At 42.2% G+C, this 25220-nt stretch overlaps 1 protein-coding gene across 2 annotated transcripts in view; it reads left to right on the forward strand.

The window, feature by feature from the left end:
- MST1 (macrophage stimulating 1) overlaps positions 1 to 25220 on the forward strand; it is a 101514-nt gene that overhangs the window by 55378 nt on the left and 20916 nt on the right. For both annotated transcript variants that reach the window (XM_056525234.1, XM_056525235.1), the window contains exons 3-4: positions 5905 to 6081; positions 18575 to 18713. In XM_056525234.1, coding sequence (XP_056381209.1) covers positions 6027 to 6081; positions 18575 to 18713 — 194 coding nt within the window. In that variant the 5' untranslated portion in view covers positions 5905 to 6026. The remainder of the gene's footprint in view (positions 1 to 5904; positions 6082 to 18574; positions 18714 to 25220) is intronic.

Genomic DNA, 25220 nt, shown 5'->3' on the forward strand with positions numbered 1-25220 from the left:
CTAAACCTGCAAGTGTACCCGGAGGTACTCTCGCAGAGTTTATAGAGTTTCACGCCATACCGCGCCCGCTTCGAGGGAATATACTGGCGGAAGATGAGTCTCCCCTTAAAACTGATGAGAGACTCATCTACCGAGAGGTCCCTGAGGGGTACGTAGGTCTCCAAAAATTTGGCCCCAAAGTGATCGATGACCTGCCTCACTTTGTAAAGCCGGTCATAGGCGGGATCACCTCGGGGCGGACATGCAGCATTATCTGCATAATGCAGGCATTTCCGAATCGCCTCGTACCGCCTCAGTGTCATCGCCATACTGTAAAGCGGGGTCTGGTAGAGGACGTCCCCGCTCCAATAATGACGAGCACTTGTTTTTTTTACCAGGCCCATATGCAGCGAGAGGCCCCAAAATGTCCTAATTTCCGCTGCATCAATGGCGCGCCATTCATTGGACCTGGCCAAAAGTGAATCGGGGTGGTGGGCAATGAACTGCTGGGTATACAAGTTCGTTTGCTCCACCATGTGATTGACCAGGCTGTCACTGAAAAAACACTTTAAAAAGTCCAGATCAGTGAAGCCAGCATGGTCAATCCGGATTCCTGAGTCGCCAACAAACTCAGGAATCCGTGGCTGATAACCCTCTGGGGGGCTCCAGACAGGGTCATCGGAAGGGGGCTCCGATGCACTTGTCTGGGGGGCAGGACTCCTATTACGAGCGGCATTGCCACTCGTACTAGTGTCGGCCACTGGGTCACACTCATGGGGGGTGCTTGGCCTCGCCTGGCGGCGTCTCCGCCGCCGTACGGGGGACTCATCATCACTGCTAGATGATGAGGAGGGTGATGAAGAACACAAAAATGTAGGATCTTCATCGTCCTCACTGGCAGATTCGGAGTCGGAGGCTAAAAAAGTGTAAGCCTCCGCTGCCGAAAATGACCGGCGGGCCATCGCCTTTTTTCTACGGTGGCGGGGGGGGGGGGAGGGAAGTATGTACTGTGTGGTGCTTGGTGTAAAAAGTGTATTACAGTAATAGAAAAAAAAAAAACTGCAGCCAAAAAAAAAAGGGGTGGCAAACGCAGCTCCCTGAACCCCTAATAGGACCCGGGGTAAGGAATCAGACCCTAATAGGACCCTGGGGGACCTATTAGGGGGTCAGGGGGGGATTTTTTTAATAAAAATAAAAAAAAAGCTGCGGCCAAAAAAAAAAGGGGATGGCGCACGCAGCTCCCTGAACCCCTAATAGGACCCTGGGTCAGGGATCAGACCCTAATAGGACCCTGGGGACCTATTAGGGGGTCAGAGGGGGGGGGGTACTTTTTTGTAACTTTTTAACTTATTGAACTCCTACCTGTCCCTGCAATAAGCTTACCCTATTCTAAGGCTCCTGAGGGGGCTCCGGAGCTCCGAGGGGGGATCCACGGCTTCTTCTCCCTGCTGCACCCGCTGACTGAACGAAAACAGCGGGTCCAGCAGCGGGAAGGAGCCGTTAACCCCTCCTCTGCCGCTCTGCTATTGGCCGGACGATCGCCGGCCAATAGCAGCGTTGCTGGGGCGGTGACAGTATTGTCACCGCTCCCCAGCAACGGCAGGTGACTGGCGGTGAATTGTACACCGCCAATCACCATTTATTCCCGGGTCATCGGGTCACAAGTAACCCGAATCGCCAAAGATGGCTTGCGTGATTTCGCAAGCGATCTCTGGCGATCGCCGACATGCGGGGGTCCCGGGACTCCCCTTGGCATTTGCACGGCATGCCTGCTGAATGATTTTAGCAGGCATGCCGTTCCGTCCAGGGAAGGTCGGCGCCGAAGGTCCCTACCTGGATCCCGGATCCCCGTTCGCGATCCTCCCCCACGTGCGGCGGCAGCAATACTTCCGGGTCCTGCTAGGTGAGTTGTTGCCTAGCAACATCCGGAGGGCCACAGTTTACAGTGGTCTCTAAACCGTGGCCCTCCAGATGTTGCAAAGCTACAACTCCCAGCATGCCCAGACAGCTGTTTGTGTGAATGTAACCTAAAAACACTACACTACACTAACATAAAATAAAGAGTAAAACACTACATATACACACATACACTGCCCCCTCCCCAATAAAAATTAAAAACTTATTGTATGGCAGTGTTTAAGATGGAGCCTCCAGCTGTTGTAAAACAAAAACTCCCAGCATTTCTGGACAGCAATTGACTGTCTAAGCATGCTGGGAGTTTAGCAACAGCTGGAGGCACCCTGTTTGGGAATCACTGGCATAGAATACCCCTATGTCCACCCCTATGCAAGTCCCTAATTCAGGCCTCAAATGCGCATGGCGCTCTCACTTTGGAAACCTGTCGTATTTCAAGGCAACAGTTTAGGGTCACATATGGGGTATCTCCGTACTCGGCTGAAATTGTCTAACAAATTTTGGGGGGCTTTTTCTCCTTTTACCCCTTATGAAAAGGAACAGTTGGGGTCTACACCAGAATGTAGTGTAAAAAAATAATTTTTACACTAACATGCTGGTGTTGCCCTATACTTTTCATTTTCACAAGGGGTAAAAGGGAAAAACGCCCCCCAAAATTTGTAATTCAATTTCTCCTGAGTACGGAGATACCCCATATGTGGGCGCACAACAAGGCCCAGAAGGGAGAGTGCGCCATGTACATTTGAGGTGATTTGCACAGGGGTGGCTGATTGTTACAGCGGTTTTGACAAACGCAAAAAAAAAAACCACCCACATGTGACCCCATTTTGGAAACTACATCCCTCACGGAATGTAATAAAGGGGTGCAGCGAGAATTTACACCCCACAGGTGTCTGACGGATCTTTGGAACAGTGGTCCGTGAAAATGAAAAATTTTGCACAGCCCACTGTTCCAAAGATCTCTCAGACACCAGTGGGGGGGTAAATGCTCACTGTACCCCTCATTACATTCTGTGAGGGGTCTAGTTTCCAAAATGGTATGCCATGTGGGGGTTATTTTGCTGTTCTGGCACCATATGGGCTTCCTAAATGCGACATACCCCCCCCCGAGCAAAATTTGCTCTCAAAAAGCCAAATATGACGCCTTCTCTTCTGAGCATTGTAGTTCACCCATAGTACACTTTAGGTCAACTTATGGGGTACCTCCATACTCAGAAGAGATGGGGTTACAAATTTTGGGGGGTCTTTTCTGCTATTAACCCTTTAAAAAATGTGAAATTTGGGGGAAAACCAACATTTTTTTTTTTTTTTTTACATATGCAAAAGTCGTGAAACACCTGTGGGGTATTAAGGCTCACTTTATTCCTTGTTATGTTCCTCAAGGGGTCTAGTTTCCAAAATGGTATGCCATTTTTTTTTGTATTTTTTTTGCTGTTCTGGCACCATAGGGGCTTCCTAAATGCGACATGCCCCCCAAAAACCATTTCAGAAAAACGTACTCTCTAAAATCCCCTTGTCGCTCCTTCGCTTCTGAGCCCCCTACTGCGCCCGCCGAACACTTTACATAGACATATGAGGTATGTCCTTACTCAAGAGAAATTGGGCTACAAATATAAGTATACATTTTCTCCTTTTACCCCTTGTAAAAATTCAAAAATTGGGTCTACAAGAACATGCAAGTGTAAAAAATGAAGATTTTGAATTTTCTCCTTCACTTTGCTGCTTTTCCTGTGAAATACCTAAAGGGTTAAAACATTTACTGAATATCATTTTGAATACTTTGGGGGTGCAGTTTTTATAATGGGGTCATTTATGGGGTATTTCTAATATGAAGACCCTTCAAATCCACTTCAAACCTGAACTGGTCCCTGAAAAATTGCGAGTTTGAAAATTTTGTGAAAAATTGGAAAATTGCTGCTGAACTTTGAAGCCCTCTGGTGTCTTCCAAAAGTAAAAACACGTCAATTTTATGATGCAATCATAAAGTAGACATATTATATATGTGAATCCAAAAAAAAATTTTGGGGAATATCCATTTACCTTACAAGCAGAGAGCTTCAAAGTTAGAAAAATGCAAAATTTTACATTTTTTCATCAAATTTTGGGATTTTTCACCAAGAAAGGATGCAAGTTTCCACAAAAATTTACCACTATGTTAAAGTAGAATATGTCACGAAAAAACAATCTCGGAATCAGATTGATAACTAAAAGCATTCCAGAGTTATTAATGTTTAAAGTGACAGTGGTCAGATTTGCAAAAAAGGGCTTCGTCCTAGAGGTGAAAATGGGCTCCGTCCTTAAGGGGTTAAGGGGTTAAAGGGGAACTCTGGTGGAATTTTTTTTTCTTCAAATCAACTGGTGCCAGAAAGTTTAAACAAATTTGTAAATTACTTCCATTTAAAGATCTGAACCCTTCCAGTACCTATCAGCTGCTGTATACGACTTGTCAGTTTTTTAGTTTTTTTTTTAAGTTTGCACAGTGCTCTCTGTTGACACCTCTGTCTGTCTCAGGAACTGTCCAGAGCAGGAGAGGTTTTCTATGGAGATTTTCTTCTAATCTGCACAGTTCCTGACACGGACAGAGGTGTCAGCAGAGAGCACTGTTGTCAAACTGAAAAGAATTACACAATTTTCACTGTAGTATATAGCAGCTAATAAGTACTGGAAGGGTTAAGATTTTTAAAGAGAAGTCATTTACAAACTTTCTGGCACCAGTTTTTTTTTTTACACACATCAGTCATTGTTTTGTGTTTGAAAAGCAAGACTAAAAACCGTGTATAAAAATGACCTAAGGCTGTGTTCCCACATGCATGTTTTTTTCCCCCTGCATTTCTTTGTTTATATTCAGAACCTAAATGTGGGAATACAGCCTTAGGGTCCTGAAGTAATCAGCATGAAGACATTGTTTACACATTGCATTTTTGCATACTTTGAAGAGGAAAGTCACATGATTGTGTCACATGACCACTCAACACTGCATGTTTGTGCCATACCCATGGCTGCATAGTCAGCAAATGTGTAAGGGTGCATTCACATCACGATTTTGCTATATTGTTCCCGTATACGGCTAACTGTAACCAACCATATAGAACGTATGCAACAAGAAGTATTCGATTGTGTACATTTTTGGTAGTTTACGGTTTTGTGCGTAATGTTTTTTTTTTTTTACTGTACACAAAGACAGTCTACTATGCTTTTGTGTCCTGTTTAAAAACTGTACACAAACCGTATGTTTTATTTTTTTGTTCTTTTTAAAACTTCAGGACATCAGTTTTTTTCATTTTTGCACTTTTTTTTTACCTCTCCTTCTAAAGACCATGCTTTAAATTTTTCACCTACAGACCCATATGGGGGCTTGTTTTTTGCGACATGAATTTTTACTTTGTAATTACATCAATAATTTCACCACAAAATCTATGGCGAAACAAAATTGAAGAAAATCCCCACCATTTTGAAACTTTTGGGGGCTTCTGCCTCTACGCAGTGCACTTTTTGGTAAAAATTACACTTTATTTTGTAGGTCCATACGATTAAAATAATACCCAACTTATATTTTGTTTTACTTCTTTTAAAAAAAATCATAACTTTTTGTACAAAAATGTGCATGTTTAATGGCAAATTACCTTTCTGCTGTATTTCCACCTAGTTTTTTGGGAGGTATTTTGAGCCTAAAAAAACAACACATCCCGTAGATGCAGATAGATGGACATCACACAACCATTTCACAGGTCTTTCCCGGAATCATTCCCTGTAGAAATTGGTCTTTTTGCCAAATGTCACCAGGGTCAGAGTCCCTCATCCGCCTACATGAACACAGAACGGCAGGACCCAGCATGATTCTGTAACAAGTTGTCACCCCTCATCACCTGAGGGGGTTGCTATGTGGGGGCTGTTATGAGCTTTGAGCACTGAAAGGCTAGAACAGGACTACTGGATTGTAGTTGAACTTAGAACTGCGTTCTATGTATATTTCTTAATACTTTCTATTTTTATTTCCGATCGTTAATAAAGAATCTGGAGCAGCGTTGACCGCCAGCCAGTTAATGTGTTATCTGGACAAATATTTGTGAAGAGGGGGAAGGTACACTATTTCTTCTGCACATCGAAGGGATCTGGAGCTAGATACAGACACCATGCAGCTGGGACTTTCCACTCTTATCCTGCACACCGTTGCTTTAATCACAGCAGGTAACTTAGATAAATGGGTAAAGTATTGTGTGATTCTGGTTTGTAGTCATTGTGTAGACTGTTGTATACATCGTCCTTGTACAGACTGACCCAGGATTTTTAATCCGCCCGAGACAAAAACTTTACTATGTGCGATTGGTTGCTATTGGCAAATTTGACAGATTTTGTCTCAGACAGGTAAATCAGGGCCACTGTGTCATACTGTAATTTACAGGATCAGGCAGTCATAGGAGAGGGGGCAATAGAGGGTCAACATGGCTCTGACTGCCCCATTAGTGTTGGCATCACAACAAACCGTCTGCAGAGGGATTATACAGCTCCCACTGATCTTTAATATAAATCTCTGTGCAGTAAGCTTCCCCATTAGCAGCTGCAGGCAGCTAGAATATTCTCCTATAGCACCAGTTGTGTGGTGGGAAGCACCTGATCTACAGTGAACCATTAGATCTGAGCACTATAGGAGGGTTTCAAGGGGTAATTCAGTGGAAAAAATTTTGCTAGGAATTATTTTTGTATGCTAGAGTATGTTCACGCTGAGGAATTGTCACTCAATTGCGCGCCGGAATTCCACAGTGTGAACAACCCCTAACATGAGTGTCAATGGGTCTTTGCAGACCCGTTCACACAGCGGAATTTCAGTGGCAGATAATTCTGCCTCTGAAATCGATTTGCGCAAAGAAAGAACCTGTTCATTCTTTGCATGGAAGTCCACGAGCACAGCATTATCGTCAATGGTGATTCTGCGAGCAGAGATTCAGTTCAAATTACTCAATGTGAACATACCCTTAATCCTTCCAGTACTTATCAGCTGCTGTATACTACAGAGAAAGATGTGCATTTCTTTTGAGTCTGACCACAGTGCTCTCTGCTTACACCTCTGTTCATGTCAGGAACTGTCCAGAGCATGAGCCAATTCTCATAGCAAACCTCTCCTACTCTGGACAATTCCCGACAAGGACAGAGATGTCAGCAGAGAGCACTGTGGTCAGACTGGAAAGAACCACACAACTTTCTCTGGAGCATACAGCAGATATTAAAGGGGTACTCCGGTGGAGAAGATATATTTTTTTTAAATCAACTAGTGCCAGAAAGTTAAACAAATTTGTAAATGACTTAAATGATAAAAAAAAAATCTTTACCCTTCCAGTACTTTTAGCAGCTGTATGCTACAGAGGAAATGTTTTTCTTTTTCTTTTTTAATTTCTTTTTTGTCTTGTCCACAGTGCTGTCTGCTGACACCTCTGTCCATGTCAGGAACTGTCCAGAGCAGCATAGGTTTGCAATGGGGATTTTCTCCTGCTCTGGACAGTTCCTGATACGGGCATCAGGTGTCAGCAGAGAGCACTGTGGACAAGACAAAAAAATTTTAAAAAGAAAATAATTTCCTCTGTAGCATACAGCTGCTAAAAAGTACTGGAAGGGTAAATATTTTTAAATAGAATTAATTTACAAATCTAAACTCAATGGAGAGGCTCCTGTCTGTCTGACCGTCACTAAAAACCCGAGCAACCCAACAAACACCTATACCCACGGTGTATAAAAATAGGGACAATATGTTGAAAGTAAATGGGGCTCAAAGGTCAAAGATATCTGGTTTAAAATAATTAGTATTTATTAATATAGAATTAAAATAGATTAAATAGGGAATGTACAGGGCCCTTGTACTCCCCTAATTAATTTAATACACAATAATAAAATTTAATAATCCCAATTTAAATATATCAACTATAAAAATAACAACTATAAAAATAATCTGCGATTTGAGCCTGTGTTATCATTATGGCGATCTACTAATCCTGTGGAACAACACAGTGCAAATGTTCATTCAATTGTTCCTGTTCTCAGAGATCTTCAATATAAAGCAGATACAATGTAGCAGCTACAGATAACAGTTAGTCAATTGATGCAGTGGTACTGTGTCTGTCCAGACAGTGGCAACTCGATCCCACCGATACAGTGATACTATGTAGCGCTTTGTGAACAGTCACTTAAGATCACTCTTTAAGAATCTCTGTGTATACCGCATATCAAAATATCAAATCAGCCAGTTTGCAATAAGCTCCGTACAATGCTCACCACTCCGGGGTGTCACGGATCTCCCTTCGGTGTAGTCCTGGGGGCCGGCTGTATAGCGTCTTTTGCCCGGTGCCTTGCCTCAGTCAGGGATCGTACTGCTGGAGTCTCAGCCAACTCCTAAGAGCGCTCTTAGGAGTTGGCTGAGACTCCAGCAGTACAATCCCTGACTGAGGCAAGGCACCGGGCAAAAGACGCTATACAGCCGGCCCCCAGGACTACACCGAAGGGAGATCCGTGACACCCCGGAGTGGTGAGCATTGTACGGAGCTTATTGCAAACTGGCTGATTTGATATTTTGATGTGCGGTATACACAGAGATGCTTAAAGAGTGATCTTAAGTGACTGTTCACTGTTCACAAAGCGCTACATTGTATCACTGTATCGGTGGGATCGAGTTGCCACTGTCTGGACAGACACAGTACCACTGCATCAATTGACTAACTGTTATCTGTAGCTCCTACATTGTATCTGCTTTATATTGAAGATCTCTGAGAACAGGAACAATTGAATGAACATTTGCACTGTGTTGTTCCACAGGATTAGTAGATCGCCATATTGATAACACAGGCTCAAATCGCAGATTATTTTTATAGTTGTAATTTTTATAGTTGATATTTTTATATTATATTATTGTGTATTAAATTAATTAGGGGAGTACAAGGGCCCTGTACATTCCCTATTTAATCTATTTTCATTCTATATTAATAAATACTAATTATTTTAAACCAGATATCTTTGACCTTTGAGCCCCATTTACTTTCAACATAATTTACAAATCTGTTTAAACTTTCTAGCACCAGTTGATTAAAAAAAAATAATAATAATAATTCCCACTGGAGTACCCCTTTAACCCCTTTCCGACCTATTATGTACTGTTATGTCATGGGTCGGGTGAGGGGAATATGGCGTGAGCCCTCTGACACTTACCGGTAATGACGGACATCAGAGCCAGCTCCAATGTCAGTCATTGAAATGGTTAAATGCAGTGATCAATAACAATCACGGGATTTAAACATTGAATGCCGGTATTCCCTGGGGCTTAGGGGACCCATCTACCCCTTGTTCCTGGTCCCAAGTGGATTGGTGATTGCCCCCCCCCCCCCTTTTCCCATTTTTTGATGTTCCTGGTCTTACGTGAAAGGCGTAAATGCAAAAAAAAATAATATGGAAAAATTTCTGATTTTAGTCACCTCACGTCCCAGAAAAAATAGGCAATAAAAAGTGATAAAAATTTCATATATACGCTAAAGTGGTACAGTTAAAAATGACAGCCCATAGCGCAATAAACATAGCTCCTTAGGTGTCAAAATGAAAAATGTTATTGGGGGTCAGACTATGGCATTGAACAAACTTTTTTTAGGTTATGGTTCTTAGAATGTGAGGAGCAAAAAAAAAAAAGTGAGACAAAAAAAATAAAAAAATGCTGGGTCATGAAGGAGTTAAAGAGGACTGTAGTAACTGATGTGACGCAGTTAGTGCATCTAAACCACACCATGTAGACTTGTCTTTGTTAATAATATAAACCTACTAAACAAATATTGTGGCAGACAAAACAAATTTCCCTAAAAAAATGTATGCTTAAATGGGCATTGTCAGCTCCAAAAACTTTTTATATGTTGTTACTGATAAAAATTAAAGACTTTTTGTAATATGTTTTTTTTTTTTACTATTTAATTAAGAAAACAGCTTCTGAAAACTCCAACACTAGGGGTCCCCATACCTACTGGGACACTAACCAGTCCTGCAGCAGCATCAGACTTGTCCATGAGTCATGAACTAGAGATAACTCATGGACAAGGCTGCATGAGCAGACACACCAATCACCTCCCACCACCACAGGGGAGGACACGCTCCCTCTCACCACACACCAATCACCTCCCACCACCACACACCAATCACCTCCCACCACCACAAGGGAGGGACACGCTCCCTCTCACCACACACCAATCCCCTCCCACCACCACAAGGGAGGGACACGCCTCCTTCACTTGAGAGAATTTCTAACACTGTGAGCTAAGAGGTATTTTATATAATAAATATAGGTGTTAGAGGCATAAAAATTAGATGTACATGGTCAAGATTAGGTACTGAGTAACTTTATTTATTTTTGTGGGATCTGACAGGTACGCTTTAATTGAGACAATATTAAAGGGCTCTGGGGAAGTCAGCTTATCCTCTTTCCTTAGTTTATAATCGTGAGGATGGACCACCCATTGGGACCCCCTGCGATCTCCACAGCTGGGCTTGCAATTTGCTCATCCTTGCAGCGGAAGGCACGATATTATGAGTCCATGGCACACTTCCTCCAGCTTTAGTGTTCACCGATTATCTCTTAATGTAATTATGTATGTGATTGGTTGAAGAAGCTATTCACGAAATTTAACACCCCCCAATTGTTAGAGATGCCACCCCCTAGGAAGCATGACTTCAAAACATGTCAGAGCTGGTACCCATTGTGGTCTCTCTCCATTACAGTGTGGTTGTAAATATTTGCACTGGTTTTTTTTTACTTGCTGCTGTACTTATTCTATTGCACTTGTAGTTTTACTTTGTTTAGAGCATTTGGGCGCCTAGTGCAATTCATCCTCTTGATACATTTTTTTTTTTTTTTATGTGGGTAGCTGGTTATGTTTTTCTCCACTATGTATTTATAGCACTAGTATTATTTTGGTGTGATATGTCCTATTAGTGTCTCTTATATCTGTTGCTGATATCAGTGGCGTTGCTAGGGTTGGTGTCACCCGGTGCGGTAGAAAATGGTGTCACCCCATACCCCCCCCCCCCCCCTCAGTAAGTTTTTAGCCTGTTGAGACAGACACCACTGTTGTAGCGCATTGTGAGAAATTCCAGTATAATAATCAGATATACCAGTTGCCACAGAATAGGAAAGCGTTAAAGAAGTTTTCACCATTTAAGTATATAGCTCCCAGAATTACTTAAAGGGGTACTCCACTGGAGAACATTTACTTTTATATCAACTGGTGCCAGAAAGTTAAACAGATTTTTAAATTACTTCTATTTAAAATCTTAATCCTTACAGTACTTATCAGCTGCTGTATGCTCCACAGGAAGTTGTGTAGTTCTTTCCAGTCTGACCACAGTGCTATTTGCTGACACCTCTGTCCATGTCAGGAACTATCCAGAGCAGGATAGGTTTGCTATGGGGATTTGCTCCTACTATGGACAGTTCTTGACATGGACAGAGGTGTCAGCACAGAGCACTGTGGTCAGACAGAAAATAAATAAAAAAAGAAAAGAACTTCCTGTGAATCACTTATACAGCAGCTAATAAGTACTGGAAGGATTAAGATTTTTAAATAGAAGTAATTTACAAATCTGTTTAACTTTGTAGCACCAATTGATAAAAAAAATATGTTTTCCAGTAGAGTACCCCTTTGAGCAGTGGTGAGGTTATGCTGGGAGTTGTAGTTTCACTCACCATAACTGTAGAACTGACAAGTGACTACAGCTCTGATAGGACATAGAGAGGAGAATGTACAATGATATCAGTGACTACAGGTGACGTCTTCTCTATAGTGAGGAGAATACACAATGATATCAGTGACTACAGGTGACGTCTTCTCTATAGTGAGGAGAATACACAATGATATCAGTGACTACAGGTGACGTCTTCTCTATAGTGAGGAGAATACACAATGATATCAGTGACTACAGGTGACGTCTTCTCTATAGTGAGGAGAATACACAATGATATCAGTGACTACAGGTGACGTCTTCTCTATAGTCTTCCCTTATCTAATTCAGATGGTACATACCGCCTGGTCCAGCTAAAACTTCTGTCTGTAGAATGTGACGCCCAGACGTCTCCTCACTATGTCAGCGCATTCTCATCCTCTATATGAAAACAAGTATTATTATAAACCTGCCAGACACTGTATCCTCTAAATATAATACTACTATACACTACACTCTTTGATTACAAACCTTCCATACATCATACCCACTGAATATAATACTACCACACACTGTACATTCTGAATATAATACCAACACATACTGTACACTCTGAATATAAATCTGCCACATACTGTACCCTCTGAATATAAATCTGCCACACACTGTGCCCCTGAATATAATACCGCCACACACTGTACCCTCTGAATATAATACTACCACACACTGTACATTCTGAATAGAATACCATCACATACTGTACCCTCTGAATATAAATCTACCACATACTGTACCCCTGAATATAATACCGCCACACACTGTACCCCTGAATATAATATTACCACCCACTGTACCCTCTAAATATAATATTACCACAAACTGCGCCCTCTGAATTTAACGTTGCCATACAGTGCACCCTCTGAATATAATACCACAACCGCAGTAACACCCCTCAACATCCGTTAGCTGATGCTATTACCACGGGAGGTTTTTTTTGGTGGTGTTGCTAGTGGATGATGGGGGTGCTACTACTGGGGGGGTGTTGCTGGAGGATGATGAGGGTGCAACTGGCCATCCCCCCCCCCCCCTGGCAGTATCACCCCCATCATCCATCCGCATCCGCAGGATCATCCTCCTGGCAGGAGCACCGCCATCATCCACCATCAGGATCTGCTAATGGAGGTGCTACTGCTGGGGGGGGGGGGGGTGTTGCTGGTGGATGATAAGGGTGCTACTGCCAGGGGGGGGCATTAGGTAGGCAGCAGTTCCCCCACTTTAGGTAGGCAGCAGTTCCCCCACATTAGGTAGCATATTTTCCCCCATTAGGCAGCATAGATTCCCCACATTTGGTACGTGTTCCCCCAGATTAGGTAGCAATTTCCCCACATTAGGTAGCACAGATTCCCCACATTAGGTAGCAGTTTCCCCACATTAAGTAGCATAGATTCCCCCCATTCGGTAGCACAGATTCCCCACATTAGGTAGCATAGACTCCCCACATTTGATAGCACAAATTCCCCACGTTAGGTAGCAGTTTCCCCACATTAGGTAGCATAGACTCCGCACATTTGGTAGTAGTTACCCCACATTAGGCCGCAGTTTCCCTTGCAGGTTCCCCACAATGGGTCAAAGTCTCCCCACATTAGATTGCTGTTTAACCCCCCCCCCCCCCCACAAAAAAAAACACATACAACACAGAGAGACACACACACAAACACACACACTCAGACACACACACACAGAGTCACAGTCACACACACAGAGTCACACAGTCACACACACACAGAAAATAAGGCATACTTGGCACACCAGAAGGCCTCCTACATAATTCCAATACAAGAAATGATTGTGGGCAGGGGTGCAGCGCTCCTGGGTCCCCCTGCAACACACACACACACACACACACAGTCACATACACACACACACAGTCACACACACACACACACACAGTCACATACATACACACACAGATCCACACACAGACAGTCACACACACACTCACCCATCCAGCGCAGCACTCCTTCTCTCCTGGCGCCCTGCGAGTGACGTCACTGACGTCCCATGCGGTGGTGCTGACGGACGGCCGCACAGCGGCGATGAAGGCCGGGGGGGGGGCAGCTGACGGACGGGCGCACATCGGCGATGAAGGGCGGGGGGGGGGGTTGGGGGAGCTGCTGACGGGTGCACAGCGCAGGTGAATGCCGGGGGGGTGGGGGGGTGCTGTCGGACCGGCGCACAGCGCAAGTGAAGGGGGGGGGGGGTGCTGCGGAGCGTCTTGGTGTCACCCCATTAGGTTGGTGTCACCCGGTGCGGCCCGCACCCCCCGCACCCGGGTCGCAACGCCACTGGCTGATATCATCTAATATAATGCACATATACTGATTTATCAAAATGTGTGATAGAAAAACTAGAGAGATTTTGCCTAAAGAAACCAATCACAGCTCAGCTTTCCTATCTTAATGAGCTCTGGTAAAGTGAAAGCTGAACTGTGATTAGTGCTGTGGGAAAATCTCTCTCTAGTTATTTTTGATAAAATAGGGCCATAATGTTATGTTTTTAATATATTCTCAATAAAGCAATCATTTTTTTTGTTATATAGTTTTTTTTTGTTTTTTTTGTCTGCTGCAATATTTGTTTTGTAGGTTTATATTGATAACTGTTGTTGCATATGGCAGCTTCATACATCCAGAAGAGATAAATATTCCAGGGTTACAATAATTTTTTTTAACCCCTTAAGGACCAAGCCCATTTTCACCTTAACCCCTTAAGGACCAAGGACGTACCGGTACGTCCTTGGTCCTGCTCTTCTGATATAACGCGGGGTTACACAGTAACCCCGCGTCATATCATGGCGGGCCCGGCGTCATAGTGAAGCCGGGACCCGCCTCTAATAGCGCGCAGCGCCGATCGCGGCTAAAAGTGAAAGTTCCCGACTAGCTCAGTCGGGCTGTTCGGGATAGCCGCGGATAATCGCGGCATCCCGAACAGCTGACAGGACAGCGGGAGGGCCCCTTCCTGCCTCCTCGCTGTCCGATCGCCGAATGACTGCTCAGTGCCTGAGATCCAGGCATGAGCAGTCATGCGGCAGAATCGTTGATCACTGGTTTCTTATGAGAAACCAGTGATCAACATAGAAGATCAGTGTGTGCAGTGTTATAGGTCCCTATGGGAGCTATAACACTGCAAAAAAAAAGTGAAAAAAAAAAGTGAATAAAGATCATTTAACTCCTCCCCTATTAAAAGTTTGAATCACCCCCCCTTTTCCAATAAAAAAAAAAACACAGTGTAAATAAAAATAAAAATAAACATATGTGGTATCACCGCGTGCGGAAATGTCCGAATTATAAAAATATATCATTAATTAAACCGCTCGGTCAATGGCGTGCGCGCAAAAAATTCCAAAGTCCAAAATAGTGCATTTTTGGTCACTTTTTATATCATTTAAAAATGAATAAAAAGTCCTATAAGTCCTATCAATGCAAAAATGGTACCGTTAAAAACTTCAGATCACGGCGCAAAAAATGAGCCCTCATACCGCCCCATACACGGAAAAATAAAAAAGTTATAGGGGTCAGAAGATGACAATTTTAAACGTATTAATTTTCCTGCATGTAGTTATGATTTTTTCCAGAAGTCCGACAAAATCAAACCTATATAAGTAGGGTATCATTTTAATCGTATGGACCTACAGAATACATATCAGGTGTCATTTTTACCGAAAAATGTACTACGTAGAAACGGAAGCCCCCAAAATTTACAAAACAGCGTTTTTTTTTCAATTTTGTCACACAATGATTTTTTTTCCCGCTTCACCATAGATTTTTGGGCAAAATGACTGACGTCATTACAAAGTAGAATTGGTGGCGCAAAAAATAAGCCATCATATGGATTTTTAGGTGTAAATTTGAAAGAGTTATGATTTTTTTAAAGGCAAGGAGCAAAAAACGAAAATGCAAAAACGGAAAAACCTCCGGTCCTTAAGGGGTTAAGGACTCGAGAATTTTTTGCAATTCTGACCACTGTCACTTTAAGCATTATTAACTCTGGGATGCTTTTACTTTTCATTCTGATTCCAAGATTGTTTTTTCGTGACATATTCTACTTTGTTAGTAGTACATTTTCGTCGATACTTGTTTAATTTCTTGGTGAAAAATTCCAAAATTTGATGAAAAATTATATATTGATTCGCATATACACTATGTCTACTTTATGTTTGCATCATAGAGTTGACATGTTTTTACTTTTGGAAGACATCAGAGGGCTTCAAAGTTCAGCAGCAATTCGAAATTTTTCAGGGACCAGTTCAGTTTGAAGAGGATTTGAAGGGCCTTCATATTAGAAATACCCCATAAATGACCCCAATATAAAAACTGCACCCTCAAAGTATTCAAAATGACATTCAGAAAGTGTGTTAACCTTTTAGGTGTTTCACAGGAATAGCAGCAAAAATCTAAATTTTTTTACACTTTTGCATGTTCTTGTAGACCCAGTTTTCGAATTTTTACAAGGGGTAAAAGGAGAGAAATCTTCCTAAAATGTGTAACCCAATATCTCTCGAGTAAGGAAATACCTCATGTGTACGTAAAGTGCTCTGTGGGTGCACTAGAGGCCTCAGAAGGGAAGAAGTGACAATGGGATTTTACAGAGTGAGTTTTTCTGAAATGGTTTTGGGGGGCATGTCACATTTAGGAAGCCCCTATAATGCCAGAACAGTAAAAATCTACTATTTTTGAAACTACACCATCTGAGCTGGGGTTAATGTCTGCACTATGAACTTTTAGGGGTGGCAGTCTGAGCTGGGGTAAGATGTCCGCACTATACACTTTTAATCTGCTATGGGTTCTAACTTGTACCACGTCTATGACTAGTACAATCTAGGTGTCTTCTTGTTTGGGGTATTGTGCAATTCTACATTATATCACATGTAGGTACATATTTGCTAGTAAAGAATTTTTTTTACAGATTATACTTACTCATGTGTATATACACCGGATTGGTGATTTTTGTTATCTCAGCTCTATATCCTCGTACTGTTGTATTGTATCCACACTTTACTACCTATGCTCAGATGCCGTAGTAGTCTGTCTGTTGCTGTTCCGTTTTTAACCTTGGTTTTAACCATAGTAATATTTTGCTAATAAAGTTTTCATATATTTATCTACTATTTTTGTCTCCGTGTACTCTCTTTGGGTGTTTTTGATTCTTTGTGCTAACACTAGAGACATTGTCTAGTACAAGTCCTTACTATTTGAGCCCTTACTTGTTGGTTTATTATATTACCCTTCAAGGAACGTAACAAGGGGTACAGTGAGCCTCAACACCCCACAGGTGTTTGATGACTTTTCATTAAAGTTGGATGTGTAAATTAATTTTATTTATTTTAATTTTTTACTAAAATGCTGTGTTTTTCCTCAAATTTTACTTTTTTATAAGGGGTAATAGGAGGAAATGCCCCCCCCCCCCCAAACTCCATACATGGAGTATGGAAATACCCCATGTGTGGACGTCAAGCACTGCGGGAGCACTACAATGCTCAGAAGAGAAGGTCACATTTGGCTTTTAGAAAGCAAATTTTGCTGAAATGTTTTTTGGGGGGCATGTCACATTTAGGAAGCCCCTATGGTGCCAGAACAGCAAAAAAATCACATGGCATACTATTTTGGAAACTACACCCCTCGAGGAACGTACAGTGAGCCTTACCACCCCACAGGTGTTTGACGACTTTTAGTTAAAGTCGGATGTGTAAATGAAATGCACAAGTTACCCCAAGTTTTTCATTTACACAAGGGGTAATAGGAGAAAAATCCTCCCAAAATTTGTAACCCCATTTCTTTTGAGTATGGAAATACCCCATGTGTGGATGTAAAGTCATCTGCGGGTGAACTACAATGCTCAGAAGAGAAGAAGCGCCATTGGGCTTTTGGAGAGAGAATTTGTTTGAAATAGAAGTCGGGGGCCATGTGCGTTTACAAAGCCCCCATGGGGCCAGAACAGTGGACCCCCACATGTGACCCTATTTCGGAAACTACACCCCTCACAGAATGTAATAAGAGGTGCAGTGAACATTTACACCCCACTGGCGTTCGACAGATCTTTGAAACATTTGGCTATGCAAATTAAAAATAAAATTTCATTTCCACGGACCACTGTTCAAAAAAATCTTTCAGACACCTGTGTGGCGTAAATGCTCACTGTACCCCTTATTGCATTCCGCGAGGGGTGTAGTTTCCAAAATGGGGTCACATGTGGGGGGGTCCACTGTTCAGGCACCATGGGGCCTTTGTAAACACACATGGCTATCAATTCCAGACACATTCTCTCCAGTGGGCCTCCAGCTGTTGCAAAACTACAACTCCCAGCATGTATGGTCTATCAGTGCATGCTAGAAGTTGTAGTTTGCAACATCTGGAGGCAGACTGGCTGCGAAACACGGAGTCCGGTAACAGACAATGTTTCCCAACCAGTGTGCCTCCAGTTGTTGCAAAACTACAACTCCCAGCATGCCCGGACAGCAAAAGGTCATGTTGGGAGTTGTAGCTATGCAACAACTGGAGGAGAACAGTTTGAAGACCACTTTATAGTGGTATCTAAACTGTAGCCCTCCAGATGTTGTAAAACTTCAACTCCTATTATGCCCAGACTGTCCAGGCATCCCACTCTGGTCCCCACCTGGCGCGCGGCGGAGACCAAAATTCCCACAGTCGTACAGGTACGCCCTGTGTCCTTAGCTACCAGGACGTCAGGGCACACCTGTACGCCCTGTGTCCTGAAAGGGTTAAATCTCTCTTGTTACACACTGGGGGAGAGATTTATCAAAACCTTTCCTGAGGAAAAGTTGCTGAGTTGCCCATAGCAACCAATCAGATCGCTTCTTTCGTTTTAAACAATGCCTCTGCAATATGAAAGAAGGGATGAGACCTGGACAGGTTTTGATAAATCTCCCCCTGGAAGTATTGGTTTTGTTGTCTTTATTAATCTATAGTCTTGATTTTGTGTTCTTCAGGCCAGCGCAGTGTGCTTAATGACTATCAGCGATCTAAGGCAACTGAACTCGTGCACCTATACGAAGGAAATGTCAAGGAGGAGATGAAGGATGATGTTCATATCTGTGCCAAAAAATGTTCAGAGCTCCTGGACTGCAGGTGGGTCCCGGGGATTCCCAGTTTACAAGGTGGTTGGGAGGGAATGTCTTTGTTGACTGAACAAATTGTGGTCTACTGCTTTACTCGCATGGATTTTATCTGCATGTATGTTCTGTAATAACTTGCAAAGCCTTGATAGATTTGTCTCAATTTTAATGTAACAACATATTAGGGGTGGATACACAACCCTATTAAATTTAGCTGAAATCGGTCAAGCAACAGGAGACTACTACCCCTTCATACATTCTAAATAGTATGACTAAACGTATGTGTTGCTGTGTTGGATTGATCCGCTTTTGTAGGTAGTGACTGTACATTGGCTCGGTCCACAGTTAGTTGACAGACAGTTGGGCAATTCATTGGATTGGTCCATTATCATAGGTAGTGACTGTGTATTGGTTCAGTCTATATTTAGCTAAGAGACAATTGGGAGTTAGAGGGGAACAATGCATCGAATGAAAAAGCAAAACCATAAACATATAGTTTCACAATGTGTGGCAAGATAAGCTAAAGAATCTGTAGAAAAACATATATGCAAACAAATGAGAAAACAAAATTCCATGAAAAGAGCTTGTGAAAGCACCCCTAAAAGAAGTTAAAACACAGAATGGCTAACCAATAATGAATAGTTAATCTACGAGAATTTTCTTTTCGGTAGACGGCCACCTGGCAACAGCTAATGGGTTTAGGCGACTAGCCTCAAGATGCCATCCAAAAAGTAATTGAATGCATACAATTTCTACTTACAATGAGGTCCTGATTGGGACAGGGCTTCTCCTTAGGTGAAGCTCCACCCAATCAGAGCCTCTCCTCAAAATTTTTCTTGTGGCTTTAAATACAGATTTACTCCCTGGATTTTTATCACAGATTTGCACCAAATCTATCTCAACTTAGTAATTAAGTTGGAATCGTTAATTTTTTATGATAATTTGTTCTCCCTTAGTCCTAACAGCAGCACAAGTGAGGGGAGGGGTTGTATTACTGCCCCTGTAAACAGTCAGGAAAATTGGAAATGTAGTAATTACATAAAATAAATGCTTAACCCCAATTAGGCTGATATTTTTTCTGCTGCTGTTAGGACTAAGAAAAAAAAAACAATTATCATTAAAAATGTCCCCCCCCCCCCCCCCCAAATCATCAAAATTATAAATGACAACCAGAGATCACAGCATGCCTGTTTGCGCTATGAACCGGCAGTACTGTCTGGGATCGAAGTTCAATGGGACTGAGTGTAAATACACAGCCCAGTAGTTTCTTGCCGTCCGCTGAGAACGAGGTTCACTGAACGTAAGTGTAAACAAATAGACACATAGTATTCTGTTGTGTAGCTATCGCATTGCAGCGCGTGGTACATCCCTGTGCTGTTTTATGGTCGGAGTCCACGTGACGCCATCCAACCAAAAGGATGGAGGTAATAACGTACCTGATGGTAACTATATACGTGTTGCCTGGATCAGGGTCACATGGTGGGGTCCGAGCATAAGCAGAACACTAGAAGAGAAACCCAAGTATATGTGATTGGTAGTGTGCACTACAGTAAAATAACAGATGATTTAACAAATAAATTAATAGAAAGCCATAGTGTAATTTATTTTGTTTCACTATGTATGACTAAGGGTGCAGATGGACACCTGAGACACGTCACTTTTATCCTGTTTGCTGGCTTTTACAATAAAGAAGAGTTTTTGCACTATTCCTTCGCTGGACAACTTTTCTTCTTACACATTTTATAGATCCAGAAATGTTCTCTTCTTTTTAAAGAAGAGAAACGGTGAGGGTCATCTTTGGATATCTCTTCTATGGGAGTGATTACAATTCAATGTATTGATGGCCGCAGGGACATTGGAGCAAGTGTATTATGAACTTGGAATTACAATTTAAAAAGGACGTGATGGGGAAAGACTCCTTGTTGACCCTAGATGAGAATTCCTTGGTTTTGTTAGCGATGTTTTCACAGCATTTGCATCTGGAATTACCGCATTTGTAACTGCCAATTCTATCCAGGAACATAGTTTTTAGTTTTTTGTGTCTCTTGAGCTTACTGGGACTACAAGATTTCTTAAAGTGCGATTCCTTCAAAAAGTTAGACCTGGTTTAGGAGGCAAGAGTTGATTCAAGAACAGGTCTTATAGCAGGAATGCCAGTGTTTGAGAATCTTTTTTTATATCTTTATTCTCTTTACAATAACTCGTAATCAAATGTACAGACCAATCTTTGTTGGTAACAGGTTGCGTACTGGCAGATGTATCCTCTTTTCCAACTTTATCCTTATCTTTTCTATGTTTACCAGGTTGTAAACATTTCTGCTGTGTGTTTTTGCTTTTTCATAAGAGGCATCAATGAGCTGCTTCGGATAATTTTTGCCACAAAATCTATCTTTCAGGATTTCACTTTGCTCCTTAAAATCGATCTGTGTTGTACAGTTGCGCCTAATGCGCTTACACTGACTAAATGGTACATTGATAATCCATTTCCTATAATGTTCACTGTTAAAATCTAAATATCTAATGCTATCAACAGCTTTAAAATAGGTTTTAGTTTGTAAAATCTTGGACTCCTCATGGAAAAGTATTACGTCAAGGTATTCTGCGTTGTTCTAAAAAACTGATTGGGTAACACTGAGACCCCACTCGTCATTAAGATCAGATAAAAACACATTTAATTACTCAAAGTTCCCATTGCAGACAAAGAAAATATAATCTCTGACCCGTTTTAGAAAATAAACAATGTTTAAAAGAAGGATGGGGGTACACCACCTGTTCCTCGAAGAGGGCCACAAATAAATTAGCGAAACTTGGTGCCACCTTCCAGCCCATCAGTGTACCTGTATGCTTGGAGTAGATCTGTTGGTTAAATTCAAAATAATTATGAGAGAGTATAAATCTCAAACCCTTTAAAACAAAGTCCTTTTGAGCTGTAGGCATATCCTTACCTGGTTCCAGGAAGTGTGATATAGCACATATCCCTAAATTATGGTCAATTACAGTGTACAAAGATGAGATGTCCATTGTAACCAGCCAGTAGTCATCCTCCCATGGCACTTCTATGGTATCTATGGTATCTTTTAGATGCAATCTTAGGTTGAGGAAGTGTTTCTGCAGCAATAGGTCTATATGGTGTGCCAAATTCGCAGACACCAAGTTGATTCCCGAAACTATGGGACGACCTGGGGGATTCTTCTCCAGTATGTGGGGGTCCCCTCCCCTCCCTGCAAAGTTGAAATTAAAAGATACTCACCTGTCCCAGGCAGCGATCTTCTCAGCTCCATCGCCGGCCACATTCTTCAACATCCACAGTGCAGGCGCTGATAAAAGACGACATCAGCGCCTGCACGGCGCGGGAGTGGAGGTCATGTCTCCTCTCTGTGTAGGCTGCAGATGTGGCTCACACACAGAGAGGCTTTCTGCTGTATGGGCGTGAGCCGCGCATACAACAGAAAGCAACGCTCACCTTCCTGGAGATCTGGGACAAGTGTCCTATATCCTCAGTATCGGCGGCAGCAGGCCCCTTACTAGGCTGGGCCCTCAGACCATGTCAGATTGGACCGGCCAGTCAGTCCACCCCTGCTCTTAAGCATGCAGTTCACTAGAGCTTCACAGGTTGCCACTGTCCTCTTCCACTCCTCCATTACGACATTGTGGAGCTGGTGGATGTTAGAGACCTTGCGCTCCCCCACCTTACCCTTTTTGAGGATGCCCCACATCTGCTCAATAAGGGTTTCAGTCTGGAGATATGCTTGGCCAGTCTATCATCATTACCCCAGCTTCTTTAGCAAGGCAGTGATCATCTTTGAAGTGTAATGGGGTCATTATCATGTTGGACTAGTGCCCTGCAGCATAGTCTCTGAAGGGAGGGTATATATAAATATATATATTATAATAAAGGGGTTAACCAGGTATAAAAAAATGTTTTATATATCAACTGGCTCCAGAAAGTTCAACAGCTTTTGTAAATTACTTCTATTTAAAAAATCTTAATCCTTTCAGTACTTATGAGCTGCTGAAGTTGAGTTGTTCTTTTCTGTCTAAGTGCTCTCTGATGATACCTGTCTCAGGAACTGTCCAGAGTAGAAGCAAATCCTCATAGCAAACCTCTTCTAGTCTGTGCAGTTCCCGAGACAAGCAGAGATGTCAGCAGAGAGCACTGTTGCCAGACGGAAAATAACAACTCCACTTCAGCAGCTTATAATTATTGGAAGGATTAAGATTTTTTAATAGAAGTAATTTACAAATCTTTAAGCCACTAGAGAGGGAGAGAGCACACCGTGCAGCTAAAGCATGCAGATATACAATACCACTGGTATACACAGGCAGCCTCCGGACCCGATAAGTAACAACGCAGCACCTACGGGGTGCACACACTAGATAAAGTATCAAACAATACAATGAAAGAGAGTAGCGTGCACTCACCGCAGGTAAACAGCTGCAGGCCCGAGGTCCGGGATCACCGCGGCATAGACGGAGACGGTAAGGGGCGCTCAGAGGCTACGCCGGCTGTTTCGGACGTAGGAACGGAAGAGGCAGGGAGGCCGGAAGAAGGACGGTCCTACGTCCGAAACAGCCAGCGTAGCCTCGGAGCGCCCCTTAGCGTCTCCGTCTATGCCGCGGTGATCTCGGACCTCGGGCCTGCAGCTGTTTACCTGCGGTGAATGCACGCTACTCTCTTTCATTGTATAATTTACAAATCTGTTTAACTTTCTGGAGCCAGTTGATATAAAAACATTTTTTTTCCTGGAATACCCCTTTAACTTACTGTACAGATAGTATAATAGTTTTGTCCCTTTTTCATCACAAAACTGACATTTCTAGTGAATGGATAAGTCATCACCTCCGAAAAATTAAGAGGCCATGGGTGGGCAAAACTTTATCTAAAGATAGGCCCCATCCCCATTCAGAACCTCACAGTAAGCAGTAATTACAGGCATAGTATGCATTCAATTACTTTTCAGACGCCATTTGGAAGCTATTTGCCTATATCCCTAAGCTGTTGCTAGGTGGCTGTCCTAGATTCATAGATTGGTAACTTAGCTCCTTAATTCATACATTAAGTATTTAGACGGAATGAGGTCTACTGTTCACCTAAGTGCTAGTATCAGGAGTTTCTACAGCTGGACACATAAGCAGTTGCTCACTGATTTCACATTGCTGGCAATCTAAATGTGTATAACAACAGGTATCTATCTGATCTGTCTGTCTGATCGGTCTGTCTATCTGATCTATCTATCTAGATAGAAAAACACCAAGGATGCAGCACTCCAATAAATCAAAGTGAATTTATTTTCTCATCTCTCAGTGAAGCTTTACTGAGAAATAAGAAAATTAATTCCCTTTGATTTATTGGAGTGCTGCATCCTTGGTGTTTTCTTTTTTTTTCTTTTTTCGCAATAAAAGTTTTTATTAGTATTACCAATAATAACATCAAGAAAATAGCAGGGAAGCCTACAAATATGGAAACAGAGTAGGCAAGTTGCAACACTTCCACAATTGTGAAATATAACATCAAGACATGCTAAAGAATACATGTGGAAACTCACGGTCGTCTATTGTCGTCTATGTGAGTCACGAGTCAGTCCCGTTTCATGTCGCAACTGGCAGTGGGGGAAGTTTACATGCATCGTAGGCAACCTTGGCGTTTTTCTATCTGGATGGACCCTGATCAGGTTTGGGTGCTGACACTGTAATTGCATCTTAACAAAAGAGTGCTGCAATATTTTTTCTATCTATCTGTAGATAAATAGATACTGTATTTAGACCCTTTAATTTTTTTTCTTACATTTTGTTATGTTAAGGATTTGGGCTAAAACAAAATAAAATAAAATAAATTTCAGTTTTCCAGCGTCATTCTGCACCCAATACCCTGTAAGGACAATGTGAGAACAGAATGTTAGAAATCTTATCTAATTTATAGAAATGATGTTGCTGTATATACATTAAATGACTTATCCTGTACTGAACCTGAATTACATCCTATATTATACTACAGAGCTGCACTCACTATTCTGCTGGTTGTTATCATGTACATATATTACTTATCCTGTTCTGATCCTAAATTACATCCTATATTATACTCACTAGTCTACTGGTGGAGTCACTGTGTACGTGGATTACGTATCCTGTATCAAAGGGTCCTATTAACCAGGATGATAATTTCCCTTTGTAATAGGCCTAGTGATCATCTGACTTATTAGTAAATGCTGAATCGTTGGCTGATCACATGGTTCAAAGTGTAAAAACATTGTTGTTTATTGGCTGTACGTTGCCCTGTGTAAAAAGTAATGTGCAGAATGATAGAAGAATGGGTCATACAAACTTCCAACAATCATTTGTGCTGCCCTGCCTGCCCTACAATCAACCTGTGTAATAGGTTTGTTAAGGGTGTATTCACCCCTTACAGTATCCGGCACACATTTGATGCCCAGGATTTGAAGCTGCAGATTTTAATATTGGCTAAAGACCTCTTCAATTCTGCAGCTTCAAATCCTGCACATCAAATATGCACAGGATACTT

The sequence above is a fragment of the Hyla sarda genome, chromosome 6 (genome assembly GCF_029499605.1).
Source record: "Hyla sarda isolate aHylSar1 chromosome 6, aHylSar1.hap1, whole genome shotgun sequence".
Lineage (NCBI taxonomy): Eukaryota > Metazoa > Chordata > Amphibia > Anura > Hylidae > Hyla > Hyla sarda.